The sequence below is a fragment of the Ictalurus furcatus genome, chromosome 23 (assembly GCF_023375685.1).
Source record: "Ictalurus furcatus strain D&B chromosome 23, Billie_1.0, whole genome shotgun sequence".
NCBI lineage: Eukaryota > Metazoa > Chordata > Actinopteri > Siluriformes > Ictaluridae > Ictalurus > Ictalurus furcatus.
Genome location: NC_071277.1, coordinates 5,495,102 through 5,515,037, shown reverse-complemented (window position 1 = coordinate 5,515,037; position 19,936 = coordinate 5,495,102). Strand labels below are relative to the sequence as shown.

The following is a 19,936-nucleotide window of genomic DNA, read 5'->3' as shown; positions in this document are numbered from 1 at the left end:
AGAGCACGGCCACGGGAACTCATGAAACAGCATTTATGCAAATGGCTTAACAGAGAACAGTTACACAATCTCAATACGACAGCAGTATTGAAAATGAAGAGCTGGTCATCTCTCTCTGGAAGAACCCAACATTAAACAAACAAACAAAAAAACCCTAGTAAACAAATCTTGCAGTTTTTTTTTAAGCAAACAAAATCACCGGTATGCTTCAAGCTCGATTTGGATTCCTTTCTGTATGGTTTTGTCTTATTTAAATTGCTGCTGGGTTGTAAATCTTAATTTCACATAAGGACTATGGCACAGTCGGTACGAACATATTCCACCCCCAAAATGAGACGTGAAAAAATGCTGTTTTTCCCCCTTTTTCCACATATCACTCTTGTTAACGATGATATTATATGGGGTCATGTTATAACATGTCAATATCAGTCATGTTAAAGTGTGTGTGTGCATGTGTTACACACTGGGAAGCTAAGATTTCAGCTCATTAAATGTCATCAAGAGTCCGAGTAGTGGAGGAAGCTTCAGAAGGGGCAAAGCTCATCAGCCATGAGATTTCACGCCGGTATTTAGTGTGTTTAGTTCTGTAAAAGAACGTCCTGCGGTCTGGGGCGTGCACCGAGTGCACCCTTTTCCTCGTCTCATTTCCTGAGGAGAGGAGAGCCGAGTACTGCATGGAAAGAAAAAATGATTTCCATTCGAACCAAAGGATTCTGTGTCCTGAACATAAAGTGCTGCTGATGATAAAGGATGATAATCATATGGAATTGTCCTCTTAAGTCAGAAGAGTCGCACACAGGCTCGAGGAGGGGGGAGTCTTAGTCTCAGTGCGCAGGGAGATTTCAACTCCCAGAAGGTGCGAACGTGTAATTGTTAGGAGTCTGCACAATCGTCGTAGGAATGCATGAGAATGAAAGCAAAGAAGTTCGATATTCAATTAAGTGGCACACGGTCAGTCACTCACATACAGTCTGGACTCCTGTTTCAGTCCGTCAGCAAGAGTTGCCTTTTTGCAGGCAGTGTGGGTTCTAATGAGTAGAGAAAATTGCTGAAGTCTTTTTCAGTCTTCAGGGCAGACTGGCCGAGTTGTGCCTCTCTGTTGTTTCATGGTTTGTTTGCGCACTTCCAGGCGCTCACACAGTCACACGGTCAGTCCAGTGTTTCTGAACGAACGAAAAAAAGGATCGCATACAGGCCGCCCGTCTCGGGACGTCCGTACGGTGGCGAGGTCATACACATACGTACAAGCAGTCAATACCCAGTTTCTAATCGACTCTTAGCTGGATGCAGCATTTAATCTTAATGCTCGTTTTAACTTGGACGGGGGATCTTTTTTTTTTTGGCTGGGAATTAATGCAAGGTGGGCAATATGGGAGTCTTTCAAGAATTCCAGAGCTGCTCTGATGGTCATTATTTTTGGATCAATCTGGTTCTATTTTCCTGAAGCCGTTCTTCAAAACCAGTGACAGCAGGCGTGAAGGGAGCAGGAAAGGTTAAGGTTAAGGATAAGGTTATGGTGAAGGTTGAGGAAGTCGACCAGCAACACAGGCTCTTGCAGCATCACGCTCTTTACAATCATTAAAGATATTAATAACTCTCTCTGCTGTAGCTTTTCTGTTGCTCAAAGCTGGAAGCCCTCCATGGGAGCCTCGCACTGCTGGAAAAGGAACTGCTGCTGCTGCAGGTCGACGGCGGGGGCCAGGGCTGGATCCTCGTCCTCGGGGCTGAAGTAGCGCTCGATCAGGTCGAACGCCTTCTGGTAGATCTCCTGGTTCTCGTGGCCCTGCAGGAACTCCAGCTTATCCAGACCTGAGGAAAAGGCAGCAGGAAGAGACAGAGTCAACAACACTGAAGTCTCTTGTAAACAGATGGGGTTTTTTTTAGGAAGTAGAAAAACAGAAGACTGAACGTGTCGTTACCGTATGCTTCCTCGATGAGGGCACAGTACGGGTTGATTCCTCCTCCTCCTCGCTTGGCCTCCAGATCTCCAAGTCTGAGGATATTCTCCAGGCCGTTCAGCGCCACCTGGACAATCTTGGAGTCCATCAGGGTCAGAAGGTCACAGAGAGGCTTGATGCAACCGAGCTCCACCAGATGCCTGTTTGAAATAAATAAAAGTTTTAAGAAAGCCCTATTCAGAGTGATGGATCCAGACATCCTTATCTGGGCCTAAAATTCCCTTCACATTTTGGGGTTCTACTTGTACAACAGGTCAAAGGTGGGCTTTTCCCATTCTACACTGTTGGTGGTATCTACCAGATACTTTGAGAGATCTATATGGGATGTAGGTTTGCTTCCTTTGATCTTTAATAAAAATCGTATTTATTTATTTATTTACAATCAGGTATTCCCGACTAGATGCTATGTGAGGACAGGGCCTGGATCTACTTGAATGTTGGTAATGTCAGGTTCTCTCCTGAAACTCGAACAAGTGCTCATACCTGACCGTACGTGCGCACTAGAAATTGAGATTGTCTCAAGTCTATGCAACTTGGGTATGACGCAGTAAATAAACGTAGTATAAATCAGATAGTGGGTTGTAGACTATAACTAAAAAAAAAAAACAGACAATCCACGCCCCCAAGTGACAGCATAGGTCACTACCGGTCCACAATACTACAAACAGCACCAGCAACTTGTTAATCAATATTATGCTGTTAATCTGCTTCCTTTGTCTCTCATTTTCATTAAGAATCTTTAGAAACAGTGGCATGAGGAAATGGAATAAAACTGTAGCATCTAGACATTTCATTTATGCTTGCATAGTTAAAAGTTCAAGCCTATGGTTTCATTTTAAGCAACACCCAACCTGATCTGTTCGGCGGAGCCCCCAGATGTGGCGTTGGTGATGGCCCACGCTGCCTCCTTCCTCGTCCGGAACTCAGCCACTTGAAGGATACTGATAAGAGGAGGAAGCAAAGCTGCGTCGATCACCATCTAGAGAAAGAGAGGGGGGGGGAACTCTTAATCAAGCACACACACACAGTCTATATTGAGGCTGACAAGAGACACACACCTGTATCTGTGCCCGGTTACCAGCAGTAATATTGGAGATTGTCCAACAGGCTTCTTTCTTAATGGACTCTTTAGGGCTACATAGCAGGTGAAGGAGACTCTGAAGGGCAGAGCAGTTCAAGATCACCTGTTCAGGTAAAACAACAGTTAAAAAATAAAAATGAAAAACTGAAACGAGAAAATGCCCTTTTAATTACCAAGCTAAACACACTCTTCAAGGTGAAACGCTGAAGCAATATATAAAACTCGGAAGAAACCAGATAGGACACGCACTACCAGTCAAAAGTTTAGACACACTCATTCTTTATTTTAATTTTTTCCCCCTACATTTTAGAATAATAATAAAGTCATCAAAACTCTGGAGTAACACAAATGGAACTATGGGAATTATGTTGTGATAAAAAATCCAAAATAATTTAATATTTGAGCATCTTCAGAGTAGATGCCCTTTTTGCCTAGAATTTCCAGAAATGTACGATTTCTTGAGGAATTTCCCTGAGATGCTTTTTAAACAGTATTAAAGGAGTTCCCACCTACGCTGGACACTTATCGGCTGCTTTTCAGAATATTTCGCTCCGAGTCGTCCGTTTAAAAAAAAAAATGTAAATAAAATGTTAGTTTTCTAAGGAAAGAAATGAATACGTCGGCATGATTATATTTTTGACTATAACACCGATTTCAAACATTTAATCATACACCTTCAGATCAAAAGGTTTTAAGATCATGAGAAACATTCATTCATGTATCCACAAACTTTTGTCCAGCAGTGTAAATTTAGGTGTAATTTTGCTTTTAATACCTGTGTCTGGACATCATCTCCTGTGACGATGTTCCCCACAGCCCGAAGCGCAGGAGAGACAACCTTATAATCCGAATGTCTATCGAAAACAAAAATCGGAAGAAAAACCAACAATAAAGGAACAGTGAGTAAAGGATCATTGGGCTGGAAATATAACTTGACAAAAAGCTAATAAGATGGAGTTTTGCACTGATCTCGCAATGACTACAGGCTGAAGTTTAAAAGATAAAACATTTGTGGCTTTTCAATTTATCACATTTGTATACAAGCAATATCCAGTCCCTCCAGGATTTTGCGATGGCGGAAATGAACACAAAAATCAATCAAACTCTGCAATATTTGGAGGAGATTGCAATTTTTCAAAAATTACCGTAGATTTGGGCTAAGGTGCATCATGTGACATCATCACATTCAGACAAAGCCCTCTTCGATTCATTTTTGTCCGCAACAATCACTGTGAAATCCTGTACGGACTGAATATGAAACGGTTACATTTTAAAATCCAGATAAATCAATTGGACGTCACTCAATGAATGAAGAAGATACAAATATCAATTTACCCCGTCTCATCGTTTGCTAATCTGAATCGAGCGTTTTTGTTATTTTGCATTTTCGAATCCAATACAGGACAAAGATAAGAGGGGTATAATATAATAAAATGCCGTAATATGCAAATATAATATGAAATATGCAAATTACAACATACACATGCAAATGATTCGGATCCCCTGTAGGAAATGATTGTGGTATGCAAATTAAAAATCGGCACATCTTATCTTGAGTCAGGAGATCATAACAATCTGTTAGGTGTTAGGAAATTACAAACAAAAATCATCGAGTGTGTCGTGTCCTAGCTTCTCAGCGTAGATAAAAGCACTATACGATATTTAAGCACCTAGATCGTAGCTAGCTAACTAACGGGTCATCTGCCCAGCCATCTACCTGCAGCGGATGTAGCGTCGTGTATCGGATATCAAAATACATCATATACTCGATGATCAAAACACGTCTAAAAACATGCGCCCTCCACCACCTTCTAATTCTGTGTCATATCTTACAGTAGCAGCTCCACCAGTCTGCGGCACACGCCCGAGTCTATAACAGCTTGGATCTTTTCATTGGGCCCGTCGGACAAGTAGGAGAGTGCCCAGCATGCATCGGCCAGAATGTCTGTATCGTTCACAAAGAGCAGCCAGGAGAGCACGCTGAGGCACGGCGACACCTACGCACACAGCAAACGCACGTTTTATATTCAATCTGCCACGAAGATTACACACCCACTGTTACATAACTTTACATAATGCGCTTTTAAAACTGCAAAGCTGCAGTATGAATCCTAAAAAGCTAGTAGGATGTACCAAATGAAATGTCAATCCAGTCAGACACGGGTCTTACCTTGGTGAAATCTGGAGGTGGGTTCTTGCCTCTGCACAGGTTAGACAGAGCCCACACGGCGTTTCTCATCATAGTCAAGCGATTCTGTTTGGTCAAGAGCCTGTAAACACGACAATATATCATAATTCATGCAAACGACAGTGTTTATATAAATGGTGCACTAACTACACAGAGAGTTGATAAACAGTGTACGTGTGTGTGTAAACTGCAAGGGATTGTAGCATATAAAGTAAAAGATACATGCGAACTCAAGCCAGGACAAACAGGTAAACTGGGACACTTTGGAAAGAATCCTACTGTATAAGTGAGGGAAGGATGTTGCAATCCAACACATAGTCTCTGCACTCTGTGCTGTCTCCAGCAATGTTCCCCAACGCCCACACCGCCTGCACAGAAACACGAGACCATGAGGAAATGAGACGGGCAGGCAGACGGATCAGAGAGAAAGACTGCGAGCCATACTGACAAACGGTAAGATGCATACAGACGGACAGAGAGAATGAAACAGACAGCGAGACAGACAGAGCAAGATGCAGAGAGACACATCCACACACCACAGAAGGCTACAGCACAAGTGTTTGACTGTTCATTTCTTGGCAAATTGCCTGATTTGGGATTTGTCCCTTTCTCTATATAAAGCACACACTCAGCCTGTCCAGAAACATGTGGCATGACAGTGCAGCTCCAGGGTCACCCTTCCTGATGTTTCACATGTTCTCTACCATGTCCATGTGGGTTTCCTCTGCATTATCTGGTTTCGTCTACGCTAAATCGCTCTGAGTGTGAAGGAGTGTGTGCATGCCCAGTGTTTCCCGGGATAGACCCTGAATCCACCACGACCCTGACCAGGATAAAGCGTCAGTCCAGAAACATCCTTAGAGTCCGAGAGTGAGGAGGGAAATAGCCGATGAATCGGAGTCTGTGGTCGCTATGGTTACCTGATGGTTACCAGGAATGTGACTACACCAATAGAATTGTGAAATAAATGAATTTTTTGCTAGGTACTTGGCAGAAACTAACACGACTAAGCCAACCAATTTAGTATAGATCATTTATTATCAGTTGGCTTGGTCCCATCTACACACACACACACACACACTTTGCTGCCATTTTGGGGTTTACTTCTATTTATATTGCTAACAGCTAGTGAAGATGTACACTTTATTTAAAAAGATAAACACCAGAGTATGGTTAACTCTACCTGCTCCTGGACATCCTCAAAGTCAGAGCTGAGCATCTCTATGAAGATGGGCACAGCACCAGCCTGGATCACCACGCGCGTCTGGTGAGATGTGCCAGAGGCGATGTTTGTCAGGACCCACGCTGCTTCAAACTGTGGAGATACAACACCAGTGGCACAGTGGCATGACCTTTTACTGCTGTAGTTTTCAGGCAAAGCATATCTCTCTCTCACATACACAGACACACACATTCCTCCAGCATGAGCTTATCGCAAGAGCATTCCATCTGGAGTAAGTAACTGACTCAAGGCTGTTATGGGTCTGAGAGCTCAAAATGGGATCCTAGCTGTTCAGCATCTGAGGAATGAGTTGGTGTGGTGTGTTTATTGTCAGTCTGACCCTACACTGACATTAGCAAGCCATATACGAATATTCAGTCTAGTAGCAATCACAAGGAACACCTTCGAAATTTGCTTTAATCCTAATCAAGCCCTGATGCAGTGGAACCAAATGCAAAGTTGTGAGGGACATCTGAGAGACAAGAGGCTGTTCATCGAAAAATATTAACACTTCCACTTAATACTGGAAAGAGACTAACTAAGGGGCAACATCATCAACATGTCACTTGCTAATATGAATGCTCAATGACATTTCTCTGTGTGGGTTTCACCTGTAGTGTGCAGTTCTCCTTCCTCTTCAGGAACTCCACAAAGCGTTCCACTACACCGAGTGTGGCAATGACTTCATCAATAGGGGGGTTGGGCTCTAAAGAAGGGACAGACACCACTCACATGATCAACTATACACATTATATACGCATACACAACCGCGAGTTTGTGTCGACATGTGTTTATGTCTTCGGGGACATGTAGGACACCTCGTTGGGAACAAAACTACTTCTTAAAGTCCCCTTGGAGTGCCTTCAATGTGTTGACGTAATTTCTACTGAAACAGGAAGTCAGGGCGGGACATAACGGGTGACTCCTCCCCCTTTATTAATAGCCAATAGCGTTTAGCTTACCTCACAGCCCGGGCTAAGCCGTACTTGATAGTTAGTACTGTGGATTTTTATAATGTTGGAGGCGGGACAATTCAGATTCTAGACAGCATTTGATTGGACAGAAAATCTGAAGAGAAGCTGACATGCAGAATGATGTCATCAAAATTGTTGAGCCATATCGGTGGTAGAGAGAGACTGAATTTTCAATGTATATTTCTTCTAAATGCAAATTTGTCATTGTTTTGGAGCACACTAGCTTATAGAGAACCTTACTGCGAGCATATTCATACTAAAAGCCACAAAACTTCCAATTTGAGGCCACGGGGACTTTAGACTTAAAAAAAAAAAAAACAAAGAAAAAACACCAATAATCAAAATGTTATTTTAATTATTGATGTTAGTGTTATATTTACATGTAGGTATAACATTAATAATTATGTCAGTGAAAGGTCCTTACTAGGGGTGTGTGTGTGTGTGTTTGTGTCCTAACCTTTAGACAAAAGCTTTCTGAAGCGTTGCGTTCCCATAAGCTGCTGTTCTGGAGAGGTGGAGAAGATCATCTGGGTCATGTCCTCGGATATAACACCACCCTGATGAATAAAGAACAACAGCTGAATAAACTGCTCTTATGTTCTGCCCAGTCCTGGGTTTTGCTTGACTCGAGTGAAACAAAGTGGTAGCTAATGTAATGTATTAACGTATTGCAAGTTAGTTAGCTAGTTAGTCAATTAATACAGACTCTGGGGAAAACAAACGAATAGATGATCACCTTCCCCTTCTAAGGAAGTTTCTAATCTAGCCCTTAGTGTTTGGCCAAAGTTTCAGCTATGAGATATGAATTTCAATCCTCACTTTGTGCTCAAAGGATATTATTCGAGTCTGGCTAATGCCTTTATTTTCTTTCTATATGTTTAACCACACATGTTAAAGCTTTGCATAGTTTTTTTTGTTGCTTTTCTTGGTTTCTTCTCTATTTCAGATCACATTATGGCTGATGTGTGTAGTGGAGCAGGTGGTGGGATTTGAGATGAATAGCTCCAGGGCGAACAACAGAAATGATTGTTAACTTCCTTTTTTTCGCCAGGCAACTATGAATAAAAGACTTCTAACCTAGCCATGAAATTTGCTTGTCGGATCGCTTAGGCTGCTGATTTGTCCACCACTCTATGCTCATTACAGGGCTATAACACTGTAAAACATGCATAATGCACTCAATGCACACTGAACACAACAGCATTTGAGATTTAGCCACAAGAAAAGCATGAAATTGTGTCCTGAATTGGAAAATTACACAATTACAAAAACATATGACACGTATACGTTTTGCAGCCCAAGTTTCTTCTTCAATTCTAATTAGTATTAGAATATTATAGGAGGTTGACCAATAACTGATTTCCTGGAACTATCACTTATCGGCAAAAATCCACACAGATAGATCTTCCCGGTAGCAGGAGCGGCTGAGAAGAGTCCGCTGTCATTATACAGTACGAGAGTGTCCTCTAGAGGCGAAATAAAAACTATCACTGACAAATTTTGTTGTGTTATTTGAAGTGTTTTTTTATTCATGTCCGAAGTCTCTATTTTTAATTGTTATTTGGAGTGTTACTTTTGGTTTAGTTTCGATGTATATGTTACTTATTTAATTTTACTTATATTTATTAATATATTATTTATATGAATTATTTATATTAATATTTATTTCATTTTAAAAAAGTACAGTACATTTTCATGGTACAGTCAGTACTGCTAATTTTTGTAACAAAATTCAGCAATATTTTACTTTGAGTGTTATCTTTTCATTCAGTATCAATTATAAAAACTATCGGTTGATTGACCGGTTATTGGCAGGCACAGCCCAACTTAGTTATCGGTCAAGCTCTAGAATATTATTTTCGAATAATAAACTTTGTTCTTTAAATTGTTACTCCACATGATTTTTTTCTCACGTGCAGTGTTTAGCTCTTACTGTGATTTGTTCCATGTTATTGGCCTGGGATTCCAGGTAGCCGCTGTCTGACATCCCATCATCCTCCAGGGTGCAGTCTTCCTCCACTGTAGCCACGTTCCTCCGTTTGAACAGCTGTAAGGCCACACAGATGCTCAAAGTGTTTAGACTTATTTACGGGTAACCAAATCAATGTAATACTGCATTACTGGTTTAACATTTTACCATGGAATCACATGACTTATGGAGTTAAACTACTAGCTTGAAGATCTGAGGAAATCCCCCAGAGCAATTATGAGCAATTTCAGCTGATCCTGCCACCAAGATAAACCGAGTGAACTCTGCATCTGCCAAAGAACTACAACTACAGAGGGGTGAACAAAGTCCTGAAGCTGCCAGTCATCTCACCTGTTCATCTTTCTTCTGTTTGCGTAGCTGCAGTCCTTCCTCCTCCCTCCTCCTCCTCATCTCATCCGTGTTAAGCGATTTGTTCTTATAGCTTCGGAGTCGCGCATTGTCCTTTCCTTGACTCATGGTGTAGCCTTCAGGGAATAATAATAAAAATAATAATAATTACAGTGTGTTAAGCATGAACTTCATGCATTCAGGTTAAATTTGTACATTTGCACTGCAAAATTCTGAGGATTAAATCTTAATGGAAGAAGAAGTGGCTGTCCTGGGATGTGTTTACATTTAACTCACTTACCAAGACGGTTTGTTTATTTATCATGTGTGGAAGGAGTCTCCAGTGTCAGTGCTTTGCAACAGAACAGAGGAGTTTATGCTTTCTGGTTTCTTGGTAACATGACAAGTTGTGTTTTCGTCTTATTAATTTCAAGACAAGAAAAAAAAAACGGAAATGGGGACTAATAACACAAGTGAAAACAGAAACTCACTTGTCACACAGACATCCATAATATTAAATGTAACTAAAGGTTTAAAGTGTGTCATTTTTTAACATAAACTAATTGTAATCGTTGAAAAATTGCTGTTGTGCAAGAGGAACACTTAAATGACATAAATACCAGATCACTATACTGATATTTCTGACGATACACAACTGCTGCGTCTCAATTCGCCTACTATCAGTCCTGAACAGTACCCGAGATTAGAATTAGTGTGTCCCAAAATAACTGTAGCAAATATGTCTCACGATATACATGTTTAGTAACCTGCTGCCATTAAAAATAATTGTTTACAAATGTTTTGTCTTCAAAAATAAATTATGTTAAACTGAAAACTATTCTAATAATGTTAAATTATAACTTAATTTTTTTTTTTTACATTTTAAAAAGTTAAAGGTTCAGAACAATATTTTAACATGAAATCAGCTGAAATCAGGTCAATGTTGGAAAAAATGACATTTTATATGCCTGAGATATTGCAGAAAATGGATTGTGAAAATTTATCAAAGTACACGTACACCCAATCCTAATGCTGGGACGTATGCAGGGTCAAAAAGGTTTTTCTTGAAAACTTGAAGCCTGATGAATTATATTCATTTTATGCTGACTACAAAGTTCACAGAGAACGCTATTTGTTTATTTCGCCGCTCTTTAAGCTTCTTAACTAGCTCTTAATTTGAATTGGCACAGAATTAAAAACAAAACACACACACACAAAAACACGACAACCTTGCAACCATGAACAGCTGAGAACATTCATCATCATCCCAAAAGTGCGTCGTACTGAACAAAAACAAAAAGGGGAAACAAGAAACACTGCAGTGTGTTTTTGGACCATCGAAGCCAGCACTGCACATCTGAGTGTTTTAGCAGCTCGATACACCTGAATGTCATCACTTCAGAAGCGGGTGTTTGAGCAGAAACATCACTGAACATCACTGTGGTGGAGTTGGATTAAAGGTCCAGAACAAAGTACTGCGGATTACACACCTCTCATATCTGCAGTGTTTGGAAAACAACAATCATTGCACGAGAACAAGTTCTGAACCGGGCGGGTATTCTGGGATACTGTCTGCGTGCAGTTTCTGCGCATGCTCTCGTCCCATATCCGTGCCAGTTTCCTCCCCAAATTTTTTTTTTTTAACATGCTAGCAGGTGGACTGGCTATACACTGAATGTGAGCGTGTAAGTGTCTACAAAAGACTGCTGGGAGAAAAAAACACCATGTAAGGAATATACTCCTGCCTGCGAGTGTTCCTGGGATAGACACCGGATTCACTGCACCATGACCAGGATGAAGCTAAATGAAGATGATTGAATGAACAAATAAAGTGTGAAAAGTGTCTAGTTTTGTTACTATTTTTTTAAAAAAGGTCATTAAGTGTAGCATAAAAAAACATAAAATGTGATCTGCATTAGGAAGGATGCATTAATGAAGAAAATAGGGGATGTCTAAGGACAATCTAGATAACAGAAAATACGTCGTTTTTTTTCCCCAAAACGTTTTGAATTTCCATAACATTCCATAATATTCCAGGAATGGAAATGAGTGCATTTGAATCACCAATTTTTCCAGACATGCGCAGTAAGCCCACTGTACAGAGTGTACACTGCATAAAAATACACTTCATAAAAAGCTAGCCTAAAACTTACACATTGATCCAGTAAAATCGCCATAATATCGCCAAATGACATTTTCTTTTATTGTTATTATTGTTATTTTCCCCCTCGCTATGACACCAACATTAGCTCGGTCACTTGAGCACCAGAACCAGCTGTACACTTACACAAACAGTCCCTAACTAGTAGGGAATCTCTACACTACTATATACGCGTTTAATTATCATTACCTCTGTGTAATATTTTAATTTACGCTTGCGTCACAGAGTATGTGTCAAAAAAATCTAATCAAATCAAAACCCACTAACAGATAGCAGAGCTAGCCGCAATGTCGTCCTAACGGCTTTTTCGAGAATATTTTCCCTACCCGCATTCCGTAAAACCCCGCCTACTCTTCTAGGATTGGCTTGTCCACCAAACGATTTGTACGTACAAACTTATAAACCAATCGTATCGCAGGAAACGGGATACTATTACCCAATCTTAAAGCAGGAGGCGGGACCTGTCGAAAATGAGTAGGGAAAAAAATAACCGCCTCACTGGCGTCGATAGCTGACAAGGGTTAGATCTACTTCGCCGGACGGCTTGTTTATCGTGTCTTCGGGATGATTCTCAGCGGCTTTCTGATCAGTATTTTTCACTGAATAAACATAAATAAATAATCAGTGAAATTGAGCTAATTCTTTAAACACTGACCTGTAAAAACAGTCTCGATTTATCCCCTCGTCGTTCGGGCCACTGATCTGAAGAGTCCGCCGGTATTATGCTACTGCGCATGCGTGATTCCGAAGGCAGTCGTCCTGTCGGCGCATGCGTATTCAGTGCTTGTTTTATTTATTTATTTGATAAGCTGTGTTTTTACATACATCTATTTTAATATGACTTGCCTTTTAATTTATTAGAATGTAACAGTTTAATGCAGAATATTACAGTACCTCTGGATGTCTCTAAATTTAGCAGAAGGTCTATACAATGCATTTCGGATTTGTTTGCTTTAATCAAATGCCTAGTTTGCAATCATTTGCATATCAAATAAGTCCTAATGGGGCTGTGGCTCAGTGTGGCAGAAGCCAGAAGCACGAAAGCTGCAGCCCAGAGAACCAAGGACAAGTAGGTAGACACACTGTCAATCAATCATAAGGTTAAGGTAAAAAGAGTCCAAAGAGTAACCCAAGCTTAGGATCAAACCCAGGCCCCTGGAGCTCTGAGGCATGCAGCAATGCTACCCACTACACCACCACTACGCCCATTACATTTCCTCTAGGTTCTTCTTCCTCCCACCTCCCAAATACATACCAGAAGGTGTATTTTCTATGTTAAATTGCCTCTTGTGTGAGTCAGGGTGTATTCCTGCCTCACACCCAGTGTTTCTGGGATTCCATACTGTAGCAACCCTAACAGAAGATGAGTGAATGAATAAATGAATGAATGGATGCTTTTCCCTATAACCTAAATCAGGCTGAATCACAAATGGCTTTGAAATCCCAAATGTCTGTAATAAAAATTTATAACTATAATTTAGTATGCTTCACTTACATGGAAATAATTGCTTATTTTCAATGAAAATAAAATGTAAGCCAGTTAGTGCTTTTGTTTTCCAGAAGTATATGCATAAATGAATAATAATTAATCAGTGATGTAATCAGTGAATAATTAACCCTCAGTGATGTAGAGCAGTAGCCTATAGGATGAAGAGAAAGTGGGTGGACACCAGCTCTTACTGTGACACACACTTACTGCTTCAATTCACAAAACAACAGTCAGAAGTGAGATTTTGAGTTTCCAGTGACCATGACGGTGTACCCATGTATACGGCGTGTTATTGTATCTCTGTCTGTGTTTAGACCTGGTCACTGTGTGGGACTCAGAGCTGGACTGAGGACATCATGCATTCATCACACCAGAGAGGACAAATCTCATCAAGGTAAGGACAGAAAAAATAAAATCCTATTTTGCATATAAATATAAATATGTATAAAAGTGTTATGTGGTATGGGAATTGATCATATGGATCCATTATAATCAGTAATATTCAATACACATTATATTTAAAAATTAAAATGACCTTTCAATAACATTTACAGTACGAGTAAACCCATTTCAGGTGCAAAAATTTGTTCACATTTCCTAATGCCCTCCTACAGTTTGCTTACACAGCTGATGAAGGATTTTCCAAGGTGCCCTTGGTAAATATATTGAATCGCTTATATTTTTTACAGTCTGAGAGCATTCTGTATAATAGAAAATTGTTTTTAAAAATGATACTAAAACACATACGTTTAGACTTATTATGTGGAAAACATGCACAAAAATGACACTGAAAGAATTCCACCACAACATTATGTTTTTATTTCCATGGAGCAGTTTTCATTATTTTATATATTTTATATGATTATAAACAACTATATAAGAATTCAATTCTGCAAGCAAAAGTCCTTAAAGATATGTATTTAGCTATATATATATATATTAATATTACTGTATACACGGTACACACACACATATCATATATCATATATCATAGCCAGAATGCTGAATATACACAACTTCTACATTGCAATTTCATCCTGGATAGGTTTTTTATTTTTTTATTTATGGCCTTTGATCATTTGCCAGTTAATTGAAAAAGCCTTTATCTCCTGCGCCTGTGGGTTCATAGGGCACCAAGTGAGCTAGGTAAACGAGAACTTAGTGTCCTATCATGTTCAAAGTTCTTCAAACATTGACTCACGTTTCTTCCTTTATGATGAGCTTTTGTGATGATGGGAGTGTAACTTTTTTTTTTTCAAGATTAGTTTAGGCACTGTCCTTTTATTCTGTGGTGAGCCTAAATGACTACTAATTCAGTATTTGTTTCATAATTTCAGACTCAATCGTGACACTTGAACAGCTTAAGGTGATGCTGGCCAATCACAGTATCCAATTATTTGACGTCCGAAATCCGGATGAGTTCCAGGCAGGACGCATTCCTGATTCTGTCAATGTTCCACGTGAGCAACATCTCATTTAAATATACAATGGTGTACATCATATTTGCATTAAACCCCAGTGCTGTTGAATGACTGTTTATAGCTGCTATAACATAAGTGATAACAGGAACGGACTTGTCTTGCAGACGTTCCACAACATTAAATGTAATTATAACTAAAAAAGCATTCAATAATAATAAAAATGTGAATCACTGGCAATCACTATACTGTAATATAAGAGAAATAAAACACTTTGTGGTGGTAATGTTTCGCAGTGTGGATAATTTTCGTATAACAGCACACCACATTGGGTTTTATTCCTTATGTGATGAAGACAGTGGCTCACTATTCTGAGCTTCTGATTAAAAGGTCAGGCGCTTCAGCAAGTCTCCTAACTCTTAACTCAACCATAAGTCAATTTGTATAAATGTGTGCCTAAATGTAATGTTTGATCATACTGTCATTTACCTTCCTTAAACAGTGGGACAGCTTGAGGAGTCATTGAAGCTTTCTCCAGAGCAATTTGAAAAGCTTTTCAAGGTGAAGGCCCCCAAAAAGGAGGATGACGATATCGTCTTCCATTGCCAAAGAGGCCGTAGGAGTTTAACAGCTCTTGAAACCGCCTGGCGTCTAGGATTCAGCAGGCAAGTAGAACAGTATTCATATGCACTGTGAGCTTCATGCTAGGCTTGGCTTGCTAAACTAACACGCTCTCCGTTTCTGTCTTTCAGGGCACGTCACTATGCAGGAGGATACAGTGAATGGGCTGAGAAAGAGAAGAAGTAGCTGATCGGTGTGTAAAGCACATTGAGAAAAGTTTGCCACGCCAGTATCACTTTAACCGTTTCGTTTTTAAGTAAACGTCTATCATTGATTCTGCTTTCCTTTGCAGTCATGTATTTACCATTCTGTTCACTCCTTGTAGGATTTAGCCTTAATCTGCCAAGAGCTTGTGATGGTATGAATATTGTCTTTGAATGCATACAGTATTTAAAAAAACATCAGTTGTCATCTATCAGTGACAATCATGACAATCGTGTCAGGTGATTACACAGAGTGACAGACCACCCTAGATTTGATCTCCATTTACTCCATTTACAATACTGCTGTAGGTGTAATCAATGTGAACAAGGTAGATTAATTACTCTATCATCTATTTTCTCCAAAAAACCTTTGGAGGAAAAACTAAAAGTTGATACACTAAACACATATTATCTAATCGAGTACAAATTACACAAAAGGACAGATGACAAAACTGTAAGTTTTTATGTTTACAGACTTTAAACATGTCAAATAAAAATGAGAATTTATGAACACAACTGCTTATCTGTCTTTAAGTGTGTAATAAATTGTCCCACATCATCCTTATCATGCCATTGTTGCAACCTTGAGATATAGTACATTGTTCAAACCTAATAGCTTCAATGTTGAGCTACTGATAGATATTAGAGTTCAGCTTTAACTTCCATGTCACATGACAAACCTTTTACCCTTCTCGCTGACACACTAAGGTGAAAGGTTGCCAAACATAAAACAGGAAGCACATGGACAAACAAGCTGTGTGTAACAGCAGTCAGAAGGAGGCAGCAGAGCGTTATTGTACCTTTCCTTGGTACACTAGTAGTATTTTTATGGACAGAACTATAGACCCAGCTTCATGGCCACAGGTGCTGAGGAGCTAATTAAACTGATGCAGGATAGATGTGGCCATCCTTGCTGTCAGATTGATGCACAACTCAAGGGCAGCACATTTCTCAGTCTGATCCCCAGCTCAAGGTTAACAAATCGTGCAGCAACAAACTCCCATTGAAAAAAAAGACAATTACAAAACACACAACAACTATAGATGGAGAGTTTTCAGGAGTCTACTTATTGATTACTGGTCTGACACATCCCTTCAGTCACTGAGTCAATCAAATTAATCCCAAAGCATTGTTTCTGTACACTACAGAGGCTCGTAAATGGTCCGGATATCAGTAAAGTACACACTATCTCTTTCTTTCATCTGGATTTCCAGTTTGCTTCACATTGGTGTTAATGTCGATTACAGTCTGTCTTCATCACAAACGCTCTCTCTCTCTCTCTCTCTCTCTCTCTCTCTCTCTCTCAATCTCAATATGCAGTTCCCTAATGCTCTAATGCTTTAATGAAAACAAATACGTCTCCACACAAACTGGCTGTTGCATATGTTAATATGATAAATTAGTTTCTAATAAAGGTCAGACAAGGCAGTGGAAAGAAAAGCATAATTTTTTCATCAGTATGATTATATCAGTGGGTTATATCTCTGTGGTTAATTTTATTTAAAAAATAGTGGTGAATTCAGACAATAATTAATGTAGAGAGCAAATAAGATTTGATACACAGACAGACAGACAGACACAGATGGGTAGATATATAAATATACAGGTAGACAGCAGGATGGACAGATGATGGATGGATGGATGTATGAATGGATAAATAAATGGATGAACACACAAGTAGATGGATGAATGGACAGACACATCAGGCTGACATCTAAACAGACACACAAAGAAATGTTAAAATAGATACAGACAGAAGGGATTGATGGATGAAAGGACAGCAGGATGGTAAAATGGAAAGTTATACAGATAAATAGAGATGGATGGATGGATGGATGGATGGATATAAAAAAAAAGATAGACTGACAGATGTACAGAAGGATGGACAGACGAAAGGGCAGAAGGACCTACAGTCATGCAGTTAGATAGATAGATAGATAGATAGATAGATAGATAGAGTGCCCTCCACTAATATTGGCACCCTTGGTAAATATGAGCAAAGTAGGCAGTGAAAAATCTTCTTTATTGTTTAACCTTTTGATCTTTTGTTCAAAACATTCACAAAAATACTGCTCTCGTGGATATCAAACAATTGCAAACAAAACACAGGTTTATCAAAAAAATATATTTTTGATAAATACAGGAGAAGGATGGCTGGATGGATGGATGGATGGATAGATAGAGGGATGGATGGATAGAGGGTCAGATAGCTAGAATGATGGACAGATGCAAAGACAGACGGACATACAGTTAGATAGACCTCCTATATATTTACCATAGGGTGTAACACAACCCCCCCCCCCCCCCCCCCCGCCCCCCCCCGCCTATGTATACAGTGTATGAAGTGCAGGTGTTTATTTCCCACAAGATATTATTACGCATCCGCATGTACAGGAGGAAACAGCGTCTCCATTGTAAACAACTAAAAGCAAAACAAATCAAACCAGATGCAAAGAAAAGCATACCATACAGCAGTAAATAGTAGTATATCTCGAACTGACAACATAGTGCGCTATTCGGTAGTATTGATGTTTTAGACAATAAAAAACTGAGACTGCTTTGGGTTCAGTATGCAAACTGGATTCAGTAGTCCAGTAGCAGCTTGGAGAGGCAAGACCATCAACACTCATTTCTCATCTCAAATGCTGCTTTAAGGACTTCTGGGCGAATGGACGAATCTCGAGTACATCCTTTTTCCTTTGTTTAATGAAAGTAGAAGCCGGTGCAGAATGTTTTCTCCAGTGAAAAGAAAACCGCTCGGCTCGTGCACACGGGAAAAGCTGGAACAGGCGCGCGCTATCAGGAGCCACACGGAGATGCGTCCTCACGGCGCGCGCTCACCAAAAACCCCCTGGATTTTAGTGGAATAAATGGAGGCCAGAAAGCGCAGTGGGTGTCTTTCAAATCCGATATGCAGCACTGTGCATTGACGAGAAGCTCTGTATGTTCTCTCCATCCTGAAGAAAACAGGGGGGAAATGGAGAAGAGGACAGGCGAAGTGTCAGAAGTTTGAGCGCACAGGAGCAGGTGCTTTCCCGAGCTGAACGAGCAACACAGGTAAATAACAAGCATGGGTACTTTTATTAATATTCAGAAGATATTTATGGATTAAAAAGGTGTATATGATTGTATGTGTATGTGAGTTAACAATGTGTGAACAGGTAGACCCAAATAACAGACGTGACTGATGCATTAGGTTTCAAAACTTCACTGTTAATATTGTAAGAAAGTTTATTAAACATTTTCAGCAACATAGCCATGGACTCATCAGAAAGTCTGTCTGTTTTAGATCAGCAAGATGGTCCTGTTTCCTCTCTTCATCCACACATAGTATTAGATCAGATATTATACCTTAGTTAATGCAAATTGTTCATTTCGTTTTCTAGAATAATCTAATGCAGTACATCCAAATGTGTTGTCTGAATGGACTACCTGTCTGAATGATATTGACCCAGTATGTACAGACATCATTCACATATAACACTCAACACTCATGCAGTTATTATTAATTATTATTCTCTGGATCAAATTCTGCAGGAAACTTTATTTTTTTTAATACTATATTATGGACAAGGTATTTTTCTGAGGTGATGTTTGCTGCTTCATGAATGGTTTTTAAAACAGTATTTGAAAAATAACCCCAACTCTTTCTATTTTTTGAAAAGTTAATCATTCTTCATATCCTAAAAGGGTATTAGAAGCCCCCACACCCCTTCCTGAGAAACTTGTGAGAAACCCTTAAGGGAATTTAATGACTTGTCATGGCATTTACATAGTAAGCTAATTAGACCTACAATAGGCTGATATGACCTCCACTTTGAATCCTGTTTGGATTTTGCATAAATAAAGAAAAAAAAATGCTTAAAAGATTTTAGGACAGTCATGGCCCTTGGTCATTATTCAGAATCTATCAGAAACAATTCTATTGTGTTTGACAGTTTCACATTTGTGTATTTGTTGACACCTCTTTCATTTAAAAGAGCTTTATGAGCTTTAACCAAATCTGTCTAATCGTTCTGTTCATTACCAATTAGACAAAACAAACCACATTTATTAATTTGACAAAACCCATTAATTCCTATGGCCCTCTATATTAAGAGAGTGACCCTTCCTGCACAAAATGTAGCTTATATTAGGATGTTTTGTTAAATTTCCAGGGATTAATGAGAACACTGTAGCTCAAGGCTAACTGAAATGGCAGCATCAAAACTGAGAAAATAGAGGTCGAATGAGGACTGACCCACACTATTGTTAATATTAATGCTGTAGCTGAAATTAAACCCAGTTTAAATTGATGTACACTT

At 39.5% G+C, this 19,936-nt stretch overlaps 2 protein-coding genes across 2 annotated transcripts; one reads left to right on the top strand and one right to left on the bottom strand.

The window, feature by feature from the left end:
• Nucleotides 1-18: 18 nt before the first annotated feature.
• Nucleotides 19-12,757, bottom strand: kpna1 (karyopherin alpha 1 (importin alpha 5)). Its single transcript, XM_053610973.1, has 14 exons — nt 12,557-12,757; nt 9,744-9,877; nt 9,357-9,470; nt 7,881-7,980; nt 7,061-7,155; nt 6,411-6,542; nt 5,507-5,595; nt 5,210-5,309; nt 4,873-5,036; nt 3,815-3,893; nt 3,017-3,142; nt 2,810-2,937; nt 1,920-2,098; nt 19-1,809 (listed from the first exon to the last, which is right to left on the bottom strand). Exons 2-14 carry the CDS (start codon nt 9,867-9,869, stop codon nt 1,622-1,624), a joined length of 1,620 nt encoding a protein of 539 aa, XP_053466948.1. The 5' UTR covers nt 9,870-9,877; nt 12,557-12,757; the 3' UTR covers nt 19-1,621.
• Nucleotides 12,758-13,589: 832 nt separating this feature from the next.
• Nucleotides 13,590-16,114, top strand: si:ch211-161h7.8 (thiosulfate:glutathione sulfurtransferase). The gene is made up of 4 exons (XM_053611648.1): nt 13,590-13,784; nt 14,728-14,850; nt 15,311-15,473; nt 15,561-16,114. Exons 1-4 carry the CDS (start codon nt 13,652-13,654, stop codon nt 15,613-15,615), a joined length of 474 nt encoding a protein of 157 aa, XP_053467623.1. The 5' UTR covers nt 13,590-13,651; the 3' UTR covers nt 15,616-16,114.
• The last annotated feature ends 3,822 nt before the right edge of the window (nt 16,115-19,936 follow it).